At 30.9% G+C, this 13,244-nt stretch overlaps 1 protein-coding gene across 1 annotated transcript; it reads left to right on the top strand.

The window, feature by feature from the left end:
• The first annotated feature begins 239 nt into the window (after window positions 1-239).
• Window positions 240-7,339, top strand: LOC133817254 (two-component response regulator ARR11-like). The gene is made up of 5 exons (XM_062249719.1): window positions 240-590; window positions 1,533-1,609; window positions 3,284-3,417; window positions 5,106-5,223; window positions 6,924-7,339. The coding sequence occupies exons 1-5, from the start codon at window positions 437-439 to the stop codon at window positions 7,158-7,160; spliced, it is 720 nt and encodes a 239-aa protein (XP_062105703.1). The 5' UTR covers window positions 240-436; the 3' UTR covers window positions 7,161-7,339.
• The last annotated feature ends 5,905 nt before the right edge of the window (window positions 7,340-13,244 follow it).

The raw sequence follows: 13,244 nt of genomic DNA, 5'->3' as shown, positions 1-13,244 counted from the left end.
TTCAGCTTAATTACTAATTATTAATTATAAGGAAAATGTCTACACTAACAAAGAATATTCCAGATTAGAAAACGAATGGTTTCCTCTTACTTATATTTATGATATTTATATGCACACGTGGCCAAACAATATAATTAATAATTTTAAGTGTATATATATTTATAATAAAATTAAATAAAATAAGTATGTTTTTAACTACAGATGAGAACTTTCGTAGCCAGGCCTCTTATTATTATTATTATTCACAGTCAAAAGTCTGTGGTTTGAGACTCAGCAATATATGCTTTTTGTTTGGTTTAACAACGCATTCATATTGATTTGATCAGACTTATACTTACAAACAAATATTTTCTATTATAGTTTACAGAAGGAGATAGAACTCTTGTGTGTGTGTATATATATATATATATATTATATTGTGGTTGGGTTATTTTGCATGATCGATATCATCATCAAGACAAAAATGGCTGAAAACGGTAAGAGAATCGGAGTGAGAAAATACAACAAATCTGAATTTCCACGGCTGCGATGGACGCCTGAACTTCACGACCTCTTTGTCGATGCTGTTCGAATTCTCGGCGGAAAGGACAGTAAGTTTTTTCTGCATCAAAACCACTTTCTTCTTTTTCTTTTAATTTTCCCTTGATTTCAAAAAATAAATAGAAACCCCTAATGGATAATTAAGCTTATGGTTTTGTCGATTTTAATTATTAGTCTTCTTTTCAGAATGTTTTGTACTTAATTAGTTGGTATTTATAGTCATCGACGATACTACTGTAAATTTCTTTATTTTGGCTTCATGTGTAGTAATAGATCGAGAAAACTTCTGACTGAAATTACGTTCTTTTAGAGCATAAATATATGTATACATATATATATATAATTTTGCAGACTAGTATAGTTTAGATATAATTTAAAGGGAAAACAAATCAGTTACTAAATCTGCAGTATGTATGCTTTAAAGTACTTTTTGTGTCGTCTTGGTTGATATATATGTCAATGAAAAATATCAAAATTTACTAAAAATGACTAATAATTAATTGGTGGAGATCTGAATATAACTAATAATTAGTGGAGATCTGAATATGTTTCCCAATAATACCTAATCTCAATTTATCAATATTAGGTGGAAGAATTTTATATAATTATTTGGTGGAGTGTATAGGAATTAGTTAATAATAGCTAGGAACTGAAAGTTTCAGAAATATTAGATAGACTAGCCGTTTATGTATGGTGTAAAATATTAGATATAAATGCCATAGGTAATAATACTACTACTGTAACTTTTTAACTAATTAGCTATCTATATATAGAAATTAATTATTATTATTATATTAAGATTCGTTTGTGGAAAATAAATAAAGTATATAATGAAAATTAAGAATTATGTTTAATCATTCACCATCATCGAACAATTTTTCATAGAGCTTTTCAAAGGTAATCAAGTGGTCGTACTAATTATGGTCATGATGAAATGATCTTATATATATATATGTATTTATATGAAGCTTAATTTCTTAAATAATTTTCAGAGGCAACTCCCAAGCGAATTTTGCAGACAATGAGTGTCAAAGGACTGAAAATTTCTCACGTCAAAAGCCATCTGCAGGTATAATTAATCTTTTTTTTTTATTGAATTTATAATTATATATATCAAGGTCAATATATATGTATATATATATATTGTTAGTACGCATATGCTGATGTATTCATCGATTTAATGATCTGATCTATTAATTGATCTCAATGATCTAAAATGCAATAATATCTTATCTATTTATACATTCATATTAACTATATACAATTTATTATGTAATTAAAGAAACATGGGTTCAAGTAATTCAAATATTTGATATTTAATTATCATCTTAGCAAACTACTTTACACGTTAGTTATAACATTAATCCCCCTTGTTTGAGAAATAAAATCTTTCAGAACTTTGCTATTTGCAGAAACAATAACCTAAAAATATATATAAGTTTGGAGGATTTTCTTTATATATTATATATTTTTAGGAAAGACTGGTAGGAACCTTTTTGCCATTAATTCTTGTTTTTGACACGTGGATAGATTATAAATCTAATTTTTTTTATATATATAATAGTGTATGTGTTAGTTATTTAGAACATTTCATAAGTTATCTAATTCACATGAATATATAAAAATAAAAATAAAATAGACTCATGTACAATAGGTTATTTGAACCCTATTGTTAGCATAGCAATAAGTTTATTTAAAATTTTCAAAAAATGTGTGAGGTTTCAAAGAGCTACAATATACAATATTATGTATAAAAAAAATTGGATTATATATGTGATTTTAGAGGTCTCAATCATTCAGAAAATTAGGAAAATGGTTATATAGTAAAAGTTAAATACTAATAATAATTTAACCATTCCTCCTTTTCAAAGTAATTAATCGATTAGCATGGAATGCATTATATATATATATGTACTAAGAAAAGATAAGTAAAGATTCTTTAAATTGTACTAATAAAGTTAATAAGAATTAATAAAAGTTGTACTTAGGCTTATTATTATAGGGGATAGATGAGCCGCAATGCCTGTAATTGATTAGGCATAGCTAGTTATTCTTTCCACCAATTAATTATATGTAATTAATGTAATTACGTGGGATTTGTGTAATCGTGTGGCCTAATTTTCTTTTATATATATATATATATATATATATAAAACCAGGCATGGCATGGCATTGCCCTAGCTAAACCTAATAAATAGGTGCACATATATGTATATAGATCGATAATAGTCAGCTAGCTAGGATAGAAATTTATGTAACAAAATATGAAAGTTAATTTCATAATAATCTAACTCATTATTATATATTAATCACCTAAATGCCTTTCATTTTGATTGCTATTCTTGTTGGCACGGCTAGCTAGCTTGGTTATTCTTGTACATGATCAGTAGGAGTTTAAATGTCAAAACACCAACAATATTATTTTACTTGTATTATCCTCGTTTTCATTGAAAATTATATGTTGAATTAAAATTGATCCCAAAAACCTTATCAAATTCATATATATATATATATATTAAAGTTCAAGTGGTGAAAGACAAAGTTAACTAATACTTAATACTTATTACTCATGTAGATTCTGACAATTAATAGATACAACTTTTGAATTTTGTAAGATCAATGATCACTTAGGATGGAACGATTATATAATGTTTTTCTTTTTAATTTTTTTGAGACAATCATTTGCATTACCAAATAAAGAAAATTCCCCTTGTGATGAACATATATATATTTATGTGGTCAGATGTACAGAAGCATAAAGAATGAAGAGGAGATGAATATGTTTGTACGAACAAGTCAGTTGTCGAGGAAGCACTTGCATGAAATACATCTTAAAGACAGCAATAGACTCTTCTCATCCCTTTTCTCTCGTCAAAGGTATATATATATATAAATTGACAATATCGAACATTTTTTATGATCATACATGTCTACATTGTATATAATTTTATATGACATATGACATTTATTGTAGTCACAATTAATCTCTTACAAAAAATTTGAATAACTTTGGTATGCCAAAATTAGATTCCAAACTTTCGTCATCGTCACACATGCAGATATTATTTTAGATATTATTTTTCGACACCCTAAATTATTCAGAGTTTTATGAAAATTTGCAGAAAATTTGTTGTCACTAAAATGAATATCATCATGTAAATAAATTTGAATCATAACTTATATACGTGTATATAAAAATGTACATTCACCACGATAATGAATAAAAATGTGCATTATTAATGTAGTCATCCCTAGGTTGAATGGCTTACCTGTTGGTTGAGAATGTGCAGTAGTCTCATTTACTTATTTATTTCATTCATTAATTTTTACCCCAAATGAAAAATACAACTATTAAAAAACTCAAATCACTTTCAACCACATGTATATACTTTTGCTTTTCATTTTCTACGCGGGACATACTAATAGTATCAAATTCAATGGTCGTGAAAGCTCAAAAGGCGCTTTCACAATAATAAAAAGAAAGAAAAAAAAGCTACAAATTTCTTCGATTTCAAAAGTATTCTCTATTGTTCTTTTTTTTTTTCTTTTCTTTTTTTGTCTTTCACATTATTTTTTCATTTGTCTTTTATTTCTTATTTTTTTCTCACACTTTTTCACTTTTTTGAACTCCTTTGTCACCATGTGGGTTTACAGTATATTTTTCTACAATTTTCTTTATCATTTCCAATTAATGTCATAATTTAGAGACGGCTATGAGTAGATTTTAACTTTTGGATTCTAAACTATTAAAATTATTGGTTTGCATTTAAAAAATATTACTAAATTGATTAAAAAAATAACTTTTTTCTTTTTTCTTTTCGAAGTGTCGTTTATTAGTCATTTCTTCCATTTTTTTTTTTTTACAAAATTTCTCTTTCTTTCAAGTTGCATATATATATTTATTTGGTAAGAGGTTGCGTATAACTCTTCTTTCAACATTTGAAAACTAATTTATCATAGCATTAATCTAGCTATTAGAGATCCTAATTAAGAGTTTTTTCCATACCTGAATCAAAAGAATTTTAGATTAGAGTAATATAGGTTTTAGATGTATGGGCATGCTAATTTGGATGATGTATTTAAAGAGCGCTTTCTATGATAAAAATTATTAGATTTTCAGTTATTTTTATTAAAGTGTGAAGAATGTACTATTTATTTTAGTATTGTTTTTTATACTCTTTATATGAATATATAGAACCCTTGTTGATTCCCTTTTTTTTCCTTTAATAATAACATCCAAGAGCAAAGAAAATCATTAATTACTAGAATTTTACTTTTCGAAATCCATAATGCAAAGATGACCTAATTAAATTCTCGAACCCATAGCAATGTGCACCCATATATATTTTTATATGTAAATTATGATCAGTTAGTGACTTCATTAATTTTTGTTGATTAATCAATGAATGGAATATGAATATTCTTTCATATATCTCTCTCTCTATTTTTCCTCTTCTATTCCTCTTATCACACTCGAAGTTTGGAAATTTTAGATATGGAGCAGGTTATATCACTCTGATCTGTCTCTCTATTTATTATATTTATTTATGAATTAATTAATGCAGGTCATTTGGAAATAATGAATTGAGAAATGATTGGAGGGATTTTGATCATAATGAAGGCAAAAATGAATTACTTCGGCAAACAGAATATGATCAAGCCAGCCAGAATGAGGTTATTCAGGTACATTATATATAGTAGTTTAAATTTCCACCCTCCTGAAATGAACTAATTTATGAGAAGTTGCTCAATTTAAGCAGAATTAATTTATAAGATAAATAAGCAGAAAATAGAAACCAAATTATCAAAAAAATGAATGAGAGGAAGAAAATATTCTAATTCGAAAAGAAATTTTTTGTATTCCTAATCTCTGACACAAGAAAATGAATTTTCCACAACCCTTTTTTATGTCGAAATAATAATCATTCTTGATTCTGTTCGTTAAAAATTCTTATTGGTCTTGTAGTTTCTAATTGATTATTATTATTATTATTATTATTATGTGCATGTGCTTTAAAAATCGATAAGAAGCAAAACCTCTTGAGACACATAAATCATTAATGTAGAATACAAATTATAGATCAGCATACAAGTCAGTATTAAATTCTCATTTACGTACGTATACATACATGCACACGATATATATATATGCCTTCACAAAAGTTTTGGAATTAAGCTGAATACATGGTCAGAAAACTATACACACATATACAGTACTATATATAACTACTTATAATATATTGGAAATTTCTCATATAGGAGTACTTTAAGCCCTATCCGTGGGTCTTTCAGTGTTCTCGACCTTTGAATAATTTTTGGCGCGATATTTTTTATGACCTTGAATGTTGTAATTATTTAGAGCATCGGCGCAATTTTTAGAAAATTCTGAATAGTTTACAATACCGAAAACTAGATTAAAACATGTTGTTGCACGCGTGACTAATTTTTTTTATACGCGTGAAAAGCAACATGTTTGAACCTAATTTTCGATATTGTAAACTATTCGAAATTTTTTGAAAATTTGCAAGATGCTCAAAACAACTGCAATAAATACGATCATAAAAAAATCGCGCTGAAAACTGTTCAAGAGTTGAGAACACTATAGAGTCTCACCAGTAAAACTTAAAGTGAAGCCGCTACACATTATTAAATTTAGCCGATTATTAAATCTATTGAACACCTCAGCTCGGCTGTTACTTAACAGTCTCATCTTGGAAGCTTACTCTGTTACACAGTTGGTTATCTTAACTAACTTGTCTTGTAATATCAGTTCTTGACCGTTCTGTTTTCTTTTCTGTTGTAACAAACTTCTTCTCTCTTGATATATATAAGCTCCTTAGTCTCAGCTTTTCAGTCTGAGCTACATTTTACCATTTTCAATCTTTCCACAGTTTTTCCACTTTCTCTGTTTCATGTTATGGTATCAGAGCCATTGTCGCCATGGCAAATGACAACAACAATTCAAACTCTTCGTCTCCCTCCACAGGTGTTCTCCCTCCCGTAGCTCCCATGGCGGTCGATCCAGTTCCTCTTATAAATGGTATGATGATCCCACATACTTTCCATGTGGGATTCTATTCTCTAACAAAATCAATTCCCTACTCACTATATATAAGAAAAAAGCTTAATATAAAAATAAAAAAAAATACGTACATTGGCTCCATGCAAAACCCACACACACGTTATATATTAGGTGGACTTAATTATGAGATGTCAGTTAATTAAGCTGGAAGCAACAACTTCATTAATTAATAGGGTTTTTGTTCTTGCTATTAATATATAATATTTTCTTTGTGTTTTGGATGTTCTTAATTTGCATGGAATAATTAAATTATTATTATTATGGAAGTTGTCATCACTAATAATAATATTTTGTTTTGCAGGATTCGAGCATTGTTACATCTCTATTTAACAACAATAGTATTAGTAGGCCAAAGGAAAAGGAAGGCGTTGTGATGATGAATGAACTTTGCTGTGAGCTCTCATTGATATCGTCCAATACAACACCTAATAATATGCAAAGTACTACTGTAGAAGAAAAGGGTTATAGTAGTCCTAGTAGCTCCCATTCTAATTTAACTACTCATCACAATCACATTAACTTGGACCTCACCATATAGCTACCCTAGTACGTACCTTCATGTATAACATTCTCTCTCTCTCTCTCTCTCTCTCTCTCTTGAGTATTGTTGTTATTATTTAATTAGTGATCTATTAATGTAGACATATATATATATATTAGTTAGCCATATTATTATAAAGAAATATCTAATATATTTTATGTGGACTCCTATGCGTATATCGCAGACTATGTCACGACCCGAATCCTAGGTAGTGACAGATGTGTAATATCCATAATTTGAGTGGTCAACAGTCAAACTTTTACCATTATTGGAAAATAATGTGTATAAGCGTAGCTTATAATATAAAGTACAATAATCATAAGTCCAAAAATAATGAAATAATTCTTATAATTATATTGAAAATAATAGTAATAAAAATTGGGATCACTCTCATCATATACACGTTTAAAAATAACATTCTCACAGTTATGCAATCACCAAGTAGTTAAATTTAATAAGTCACAAATAAAAAATATATACTTAGCATTTGTAATTCCTCAAAACTAACTAATATAGCTCAATTCCACTTCATATACCTTAACAGAATCAAGGATAATTCCCAAGTCATTCAAATTTCCTTGAAACCAAGAAATCTAGATGGGACTAAACTAGGAAAAATCCAAACGTCAGATTCTCATCCATCCTAATAGCCACTAGTCTCAACTAATCGTTTCCTGGAAGGGAACAATAGGAGGTGAGCTTATAAAGCCCAGTAGGAAAACAACTAATCACAAAGGATCTATAGTTTTAATAAAAATTCCTGCATGGTTAGCTTTTTAAAATAAAACATATCATCATGTGTAAACAAAAACATAGAGACCACAAATAATCACAAGAGACAAACTACACGTGAACATCACACTGTCCACTAGATCCCTAGTTTTCGAAACCCATCTTAGAAAACGACATCTAAACCGGGTAGTCGTGCCTGATAACCACCATAAGAGGTGGCTCATCTCACGTCCAGTGCACAGATACTAGGTCTTTACACCTACATGTGGGTGAACACCTGACCTACCTATGATGACACGAAGACTAGGTCATGAAACAACAATATGCACAAATCATGATCAATATGGCTCTCAATAGTATAACCAGATGCAAGACAAATATAATAACAAAAGATCATATTCCTTTTATTTTAGAAAATTTGGCAGCATAACGGCTGCATATGAATAAAACCCAAAAATTATAACCTGCATAGATAAGCATATAAAAATGTATTTGGCACTAGATAAACATATAAAAATGTATTTAGCGCTCAATACTCTCAGTTTAGTCCAGAAAATTATGCAGGATAAGTTTTCAATTATTCAAACATTTTATAAATAAAAAATGGGAATATGTCTAATGTTATTTGATACATATAAAACAAGTCCAATAATCAAGTTAAGTCCTTACCTCCTTAGAATTTTCAATCCGAGTCCAAGGCAACGCTCCTAAGCTTAACGATGATCCTAGAGTGATTTAGTCCAATTTTAATATCACATTTTTCCTACTTGCATCAAATGAGCAAATGATTATCATTATTGCATTCATTATTCAAAAGTGTGTCCAACAACATATAATATGACTATATTTAAAATTTCAAGTTCTGAAACCTCACCCAAGCAGTGCACAGTGGCAGTTGGTGGCAGAAATGAGCGGTGCACCAACAATGTCAGGTAGGCATGAAATATATCAAAACGACCCCCTCGATGAGTATATCATAGATGTGCAACCCATTACTCCAAATAGCCATCGGTGTCGCCAAAAAACACTCCCAAAGGGGCGAAGATACCAAAATCTCACCGGAGAAAAATTGCGAGTTGACCAAGTGGGTTTTGTTCCTCTCTCCACGCTAGTTAAATAGAAAAGGTGAAGAAAAAGAAAGGAAGAAGAAAGGTATCGGGGGAGGGAGAAGAAAAAGGACCAAACGTTTTGAATAAAAAAAATTAGTGGGACCCACCACTTAAAAGAAAAAAATATAATATAAAAAAATGGGATTTACATTCTTCCCTCCTTAAAGAAATTTCATCTCGAAATTTATCATTACTCCCTCAAGATGAAAATTCAAACAGGTAATAGCACTTCTCATAAGCATACACCTCTGTCGTCAACTCCAACTCTCAAGTATTCATGTCTTTTCTATGGAACCACCATAAGACTATTTATTAGAATTTCCATGTTCCTTTGCACATTTACTCGCTTGTCGAAATTCGAGTAAGTTTTTCTTCGTAAACCATATCTTTCTGACGATGGACAACCTCTTATCCAATAATGTGCAATGGTATAGATTATACTTCCTCAATATCGACACATGGAACTCATTGAGATCGTGCTCCAACTACGCTAGTAAATTCAACTGGTAAGCGATCTCTAGTCTTAACCCTCTTTGATAATCTTGAAAGGTTATGCATACATTAGAGCTAGCTTACCCTTCACTCTAAATATCATTAAGCCACACATAAGAGTAACTTTTAGTGAGACATAGTAACCATCTTCAAACCTCTCGTCGATTGAAATCAAAATAACTATCCTGGTGTCCTTGGACAACCTTGAGTCCTTATATGGTACCGATGTTTCTTACGCTGTTAGCAAAAATATGATGTCCAATGGTGACATGCTCATCCATTCCTGGCCAATAGAACGACAATGTACATGGTCTCCCATATAAATTCTCATAGGAAGTCATGTTGTATATAGATGATCAAGGAATTTTGATTCCGAGTAAACTCCACTCACAACAAGTGATTCTAAGTATTCCAAATAACTTCTAAAATCCAAGATATAAGAACGAAGCATGTCTTGCGACATCCTTATTGTCTTCTTAGTTAGACTATCCAACAATCTAAGGATGTGAAAAATACTTAAGCCTAATTCAAACTCTAAATTTTCCTGCAAGGCTCACCAAAATCTTGATGGGAATCTAAAACAATACTTAGAGACACTTCTTGTAGTCAACTATATTATCCACATATAGTCGGAAAAATTATGTAATTTTTTTGTTTATTAACTAAGCAAACTTAGTCAACGAGTCATCAACCATCCAACAACATCATGCCTTAAAGCATCAAGGAAAACCATTCACAAAATTGATGGTGATCTTGACCCATTTCCATTCTAGTATAAGCAATGACTGAAGAAAACTCGAGTGTCTCTGGTGCTTAGTCTTAACCTGTTGGCACCCATATAGTTGGTGACAAGGCTGACTATATTCTTTTTCGTACCTTTTTATCAGTGTCGTACCTTCCATTCTTGGTACATCTTTATACTTTCAGCATGTACGACAAATTTAGACCTATGGCATCGATCATAGCAGAGTCTTTCAAATTATGAATATATGCAACAACTAATCACCCCCTTATGGAATAAAAACATTTTGGCAAATTTGGATTCTATTCCAAAAAGTCTTAGTTCCTCATTTCGCCACTAACGTTGTCTAACTTGCTTAAGTAGCATTGGTGCAATCGCCACATTATAGACACACGTTATATCTTCTCGCTCATAGTATTGCAACTTATATCCATCCATCATGATTGTTCTCTTCTCGTCCTTAAAAGGCAAACATGCCAAAGTACTATGAGATTTCCATCTCAATATATTCACCACCATATTGGCTTTACCCTAATAATACTATGAGGTGAAATTATAACATTTCACGTACTCTACCCATATTTTCGTCATGTCCTTAAGTCCATTTGAGTGAAGAGTTACTTTAAACTCTTATGATTGATAATGGGTCTCAAACTCCGTCTCATATAAGTATAGTCTCAAATCCTTTAAGGCAAAAGTGGTACAAACAATGTCTCACTCATACAAGAGTCACTCCCTTCAGGTGTCCTTAATAAGTGTGAAGCATACGCAACAATCTTACCGCATTGCCCAAGTATTTCTCTAAGCCTCACCTGAAGAGCCTGTGAGAACCATAAACATTTTCTTACTATTGTGAATAGTGGGACCATGCGGTACTCAACCTTTGTTTTAGTTCTCTGGTTAGTTTTTCACAGCATTCATCCTAAACCAGTCAATGTCCTGTCTTGTCAAACCCATTTTTTTATTTTTTTTTAACAGCATAACAACCCTCGATAACTTCAACAAACTGATGATAGTGACCTTCTATCTAAAATATAACCATGGATATCGACCACGGAGGTAGCGTCGACCATCTGATCAGTCTTGGGCAAAGGAAAACAATCACTTGAGCAAGCTTTGTTGAGGTCGGAGAAATCTATACAGGTCCTCCAATTGCTGTTTGGCTTGGGCACCAAGACCGGGATAGACAACCACCTTGGGTACTGAGCTTCTTGGATGAAGCCATTCGCGAGGAGCTTATCCACCTCCGCCTTTAAAGCCAATGCTCGAGTCGGGTCAATGTTCTCCATTTTTGTTGTATTGGAGCGATGTTAGGATCAATGTTCAAGGCGTGGCATATGATGCTCGGGTCAATGTCTGTCATGTCGGAGTGAGACCAAGCAAAGACGTCTTGATTGTCTTTGAGAAAACTCACTAAGGCTTCTCGGAAATCCACCTTGAGATCTTTCCCGACCTTCATTTTTCTATCTAGGACAGAGGTGTCAAGGATCACCTCTTCTGTCTCTTCCATGGGCTCGATAGCCCTCTCTTCCATAACTCTGGGGTCCAGCTATTGGACTCCCTTTGGGGGCTGCTGCCTCAATTACCATTACTAGATGCTTGAGGGACACATTGTAGCACTGTATGACCTCCTTTTGATCTCTATGGACTGTTGATGGACCCAAAACGGGTATGTTTAAAAATTTATACTCGCAAGCGCACGAATCGTATTTATAGAATAGTTTTCGTGTAAGCACGAGATCGAACCCAAGGGAGTTGTCTAAAATAAAAAAGAAAACTATTTTAAATCAAAAGTAATAAATTCTAACCTAGCTCCAAAGATTGATGCAAATTTGTAACAATAAAAATAAAATACAAGACAATAGTATAGAAATTAAAGACAATATATATAAATATAAATTAATAATAGAAATGAAGATGGTAAAATAAGATTATTAAGGGTTAAAATCCACAAAATATAAGTTCAATAATATTTATAAGTACATTGATTCCCAAGTTTTAGTGATAGTTAAAATAAATTAAACTATCATTTTCCAAATAGATTTATAATCTTAAGCACAAATTAGTTCTAAAAAGATAAGATTTTCCTTCACTTTTCAATATTATAATTTCAAAGCATTTAGTGTAAATCAATTTAAGGAAATAACAAATAAATCAATGAACATTATTTATAAGGCAAAACATAATATTTTTGTTCTAAGCATGGATGTATACAATTTAATGACACATCTTATACAAAGAATATTATGTTTTTGCACTAATGAAGAACAAAGTGTAAATATGTGCTAACAATAAAAAATACATGATATTTAAGATGAAAGAAGATATTTGAAGAAGAAAATTCCATAAACTTTATTGCACAAAATGGGAAATCAACATACAAAATAAATACTATCTAGTTACATAATGTTTCATCATCACCTTAATAATCTTAAAAAGATTAGAAACACATAACTAGAATAGCAAATACAAACTAAAAATTACAAACATAAATGAGAAAATTTGGAGGAAAAACCCCCAAATTTTTCCTCTAAAAATAAATAGAAAAAAATAAAAAGAAGAAGAAGAAGATGAAGAGAATTGAGAGGTTTTGAATGTGTAGAAACTTTGTGTAGAGTAACCTCCCCAAGAATGGACACCCTAAATGGTCTTGACATACCATATTTATAGCCAAAATGAGATTATTAAAATAATCAATTCAAATTAATTAAATTGATTAAATTAATTTAATTAATTATAATATGGTAAATAGGGGTAAATTATAGGGTATAATAATTATGTTTTGGGGTAAAATGTATAGAAAGTGGGGTAAAAATATTGGCATTTTTGACAATAGGGGACAATAGTACTTTGTGCTTTTTTATGGGCTCAAGATAATAAAGCTTTGTGGCATGCTTTGGGGCAGGTAGGAGCTGGGCCGGTGCCAGGCGTTGGGCCTGGTGGGCTGGTGACAAAGATGCTGGCAGATGAGTTTGGAGAATGGAAGAAGGCTGATTGATTGCTTAG

The sequence above is a fragment of the Humulus lupulus genome, chromosome 2, assembly GCF_963169125.1.
Source record: "Humulus lupulus chromosome 2, drHumLupu1.1, whole genome shotgun sequence".
NCBI classification, from domain to species: Eukaryota; Viridiplantae; Streptophyta; class Magnoliopsida; order Rosales; family Cannabaceae; genus Humulus; species Humulus lupulus.
The sequence above is the reverse complement of the archived record's forward strand: the minus strand, read 5'-3'. Positions and strand labels throughout refer to the sequence as shown.

Excerpts from the sequence above, each read along its gene's own strand:
- LOC133817254 (XM_062249719.1), top strand. The coding sequence starts at position 437 with ATGATCGATATCATCATCAAGACAAAAATGGCTGAAAACGGTAAGAGA. Across the intron at positions 3,418-5,105 it reads TCCCTTTTCTCTCGTCAAAG|GTCATTTGGAAATAATGAAT; the intron begins GTATATATATAT and ends TAATTAATGCAG. Across the intron at positions 5,224-6,923 it reads GCCAGAATGAGGTTATTCAG|GATTCGAGCATTGTTACATC; the intron begins GTACATTATATA and ends TTTGTTTTGCAG.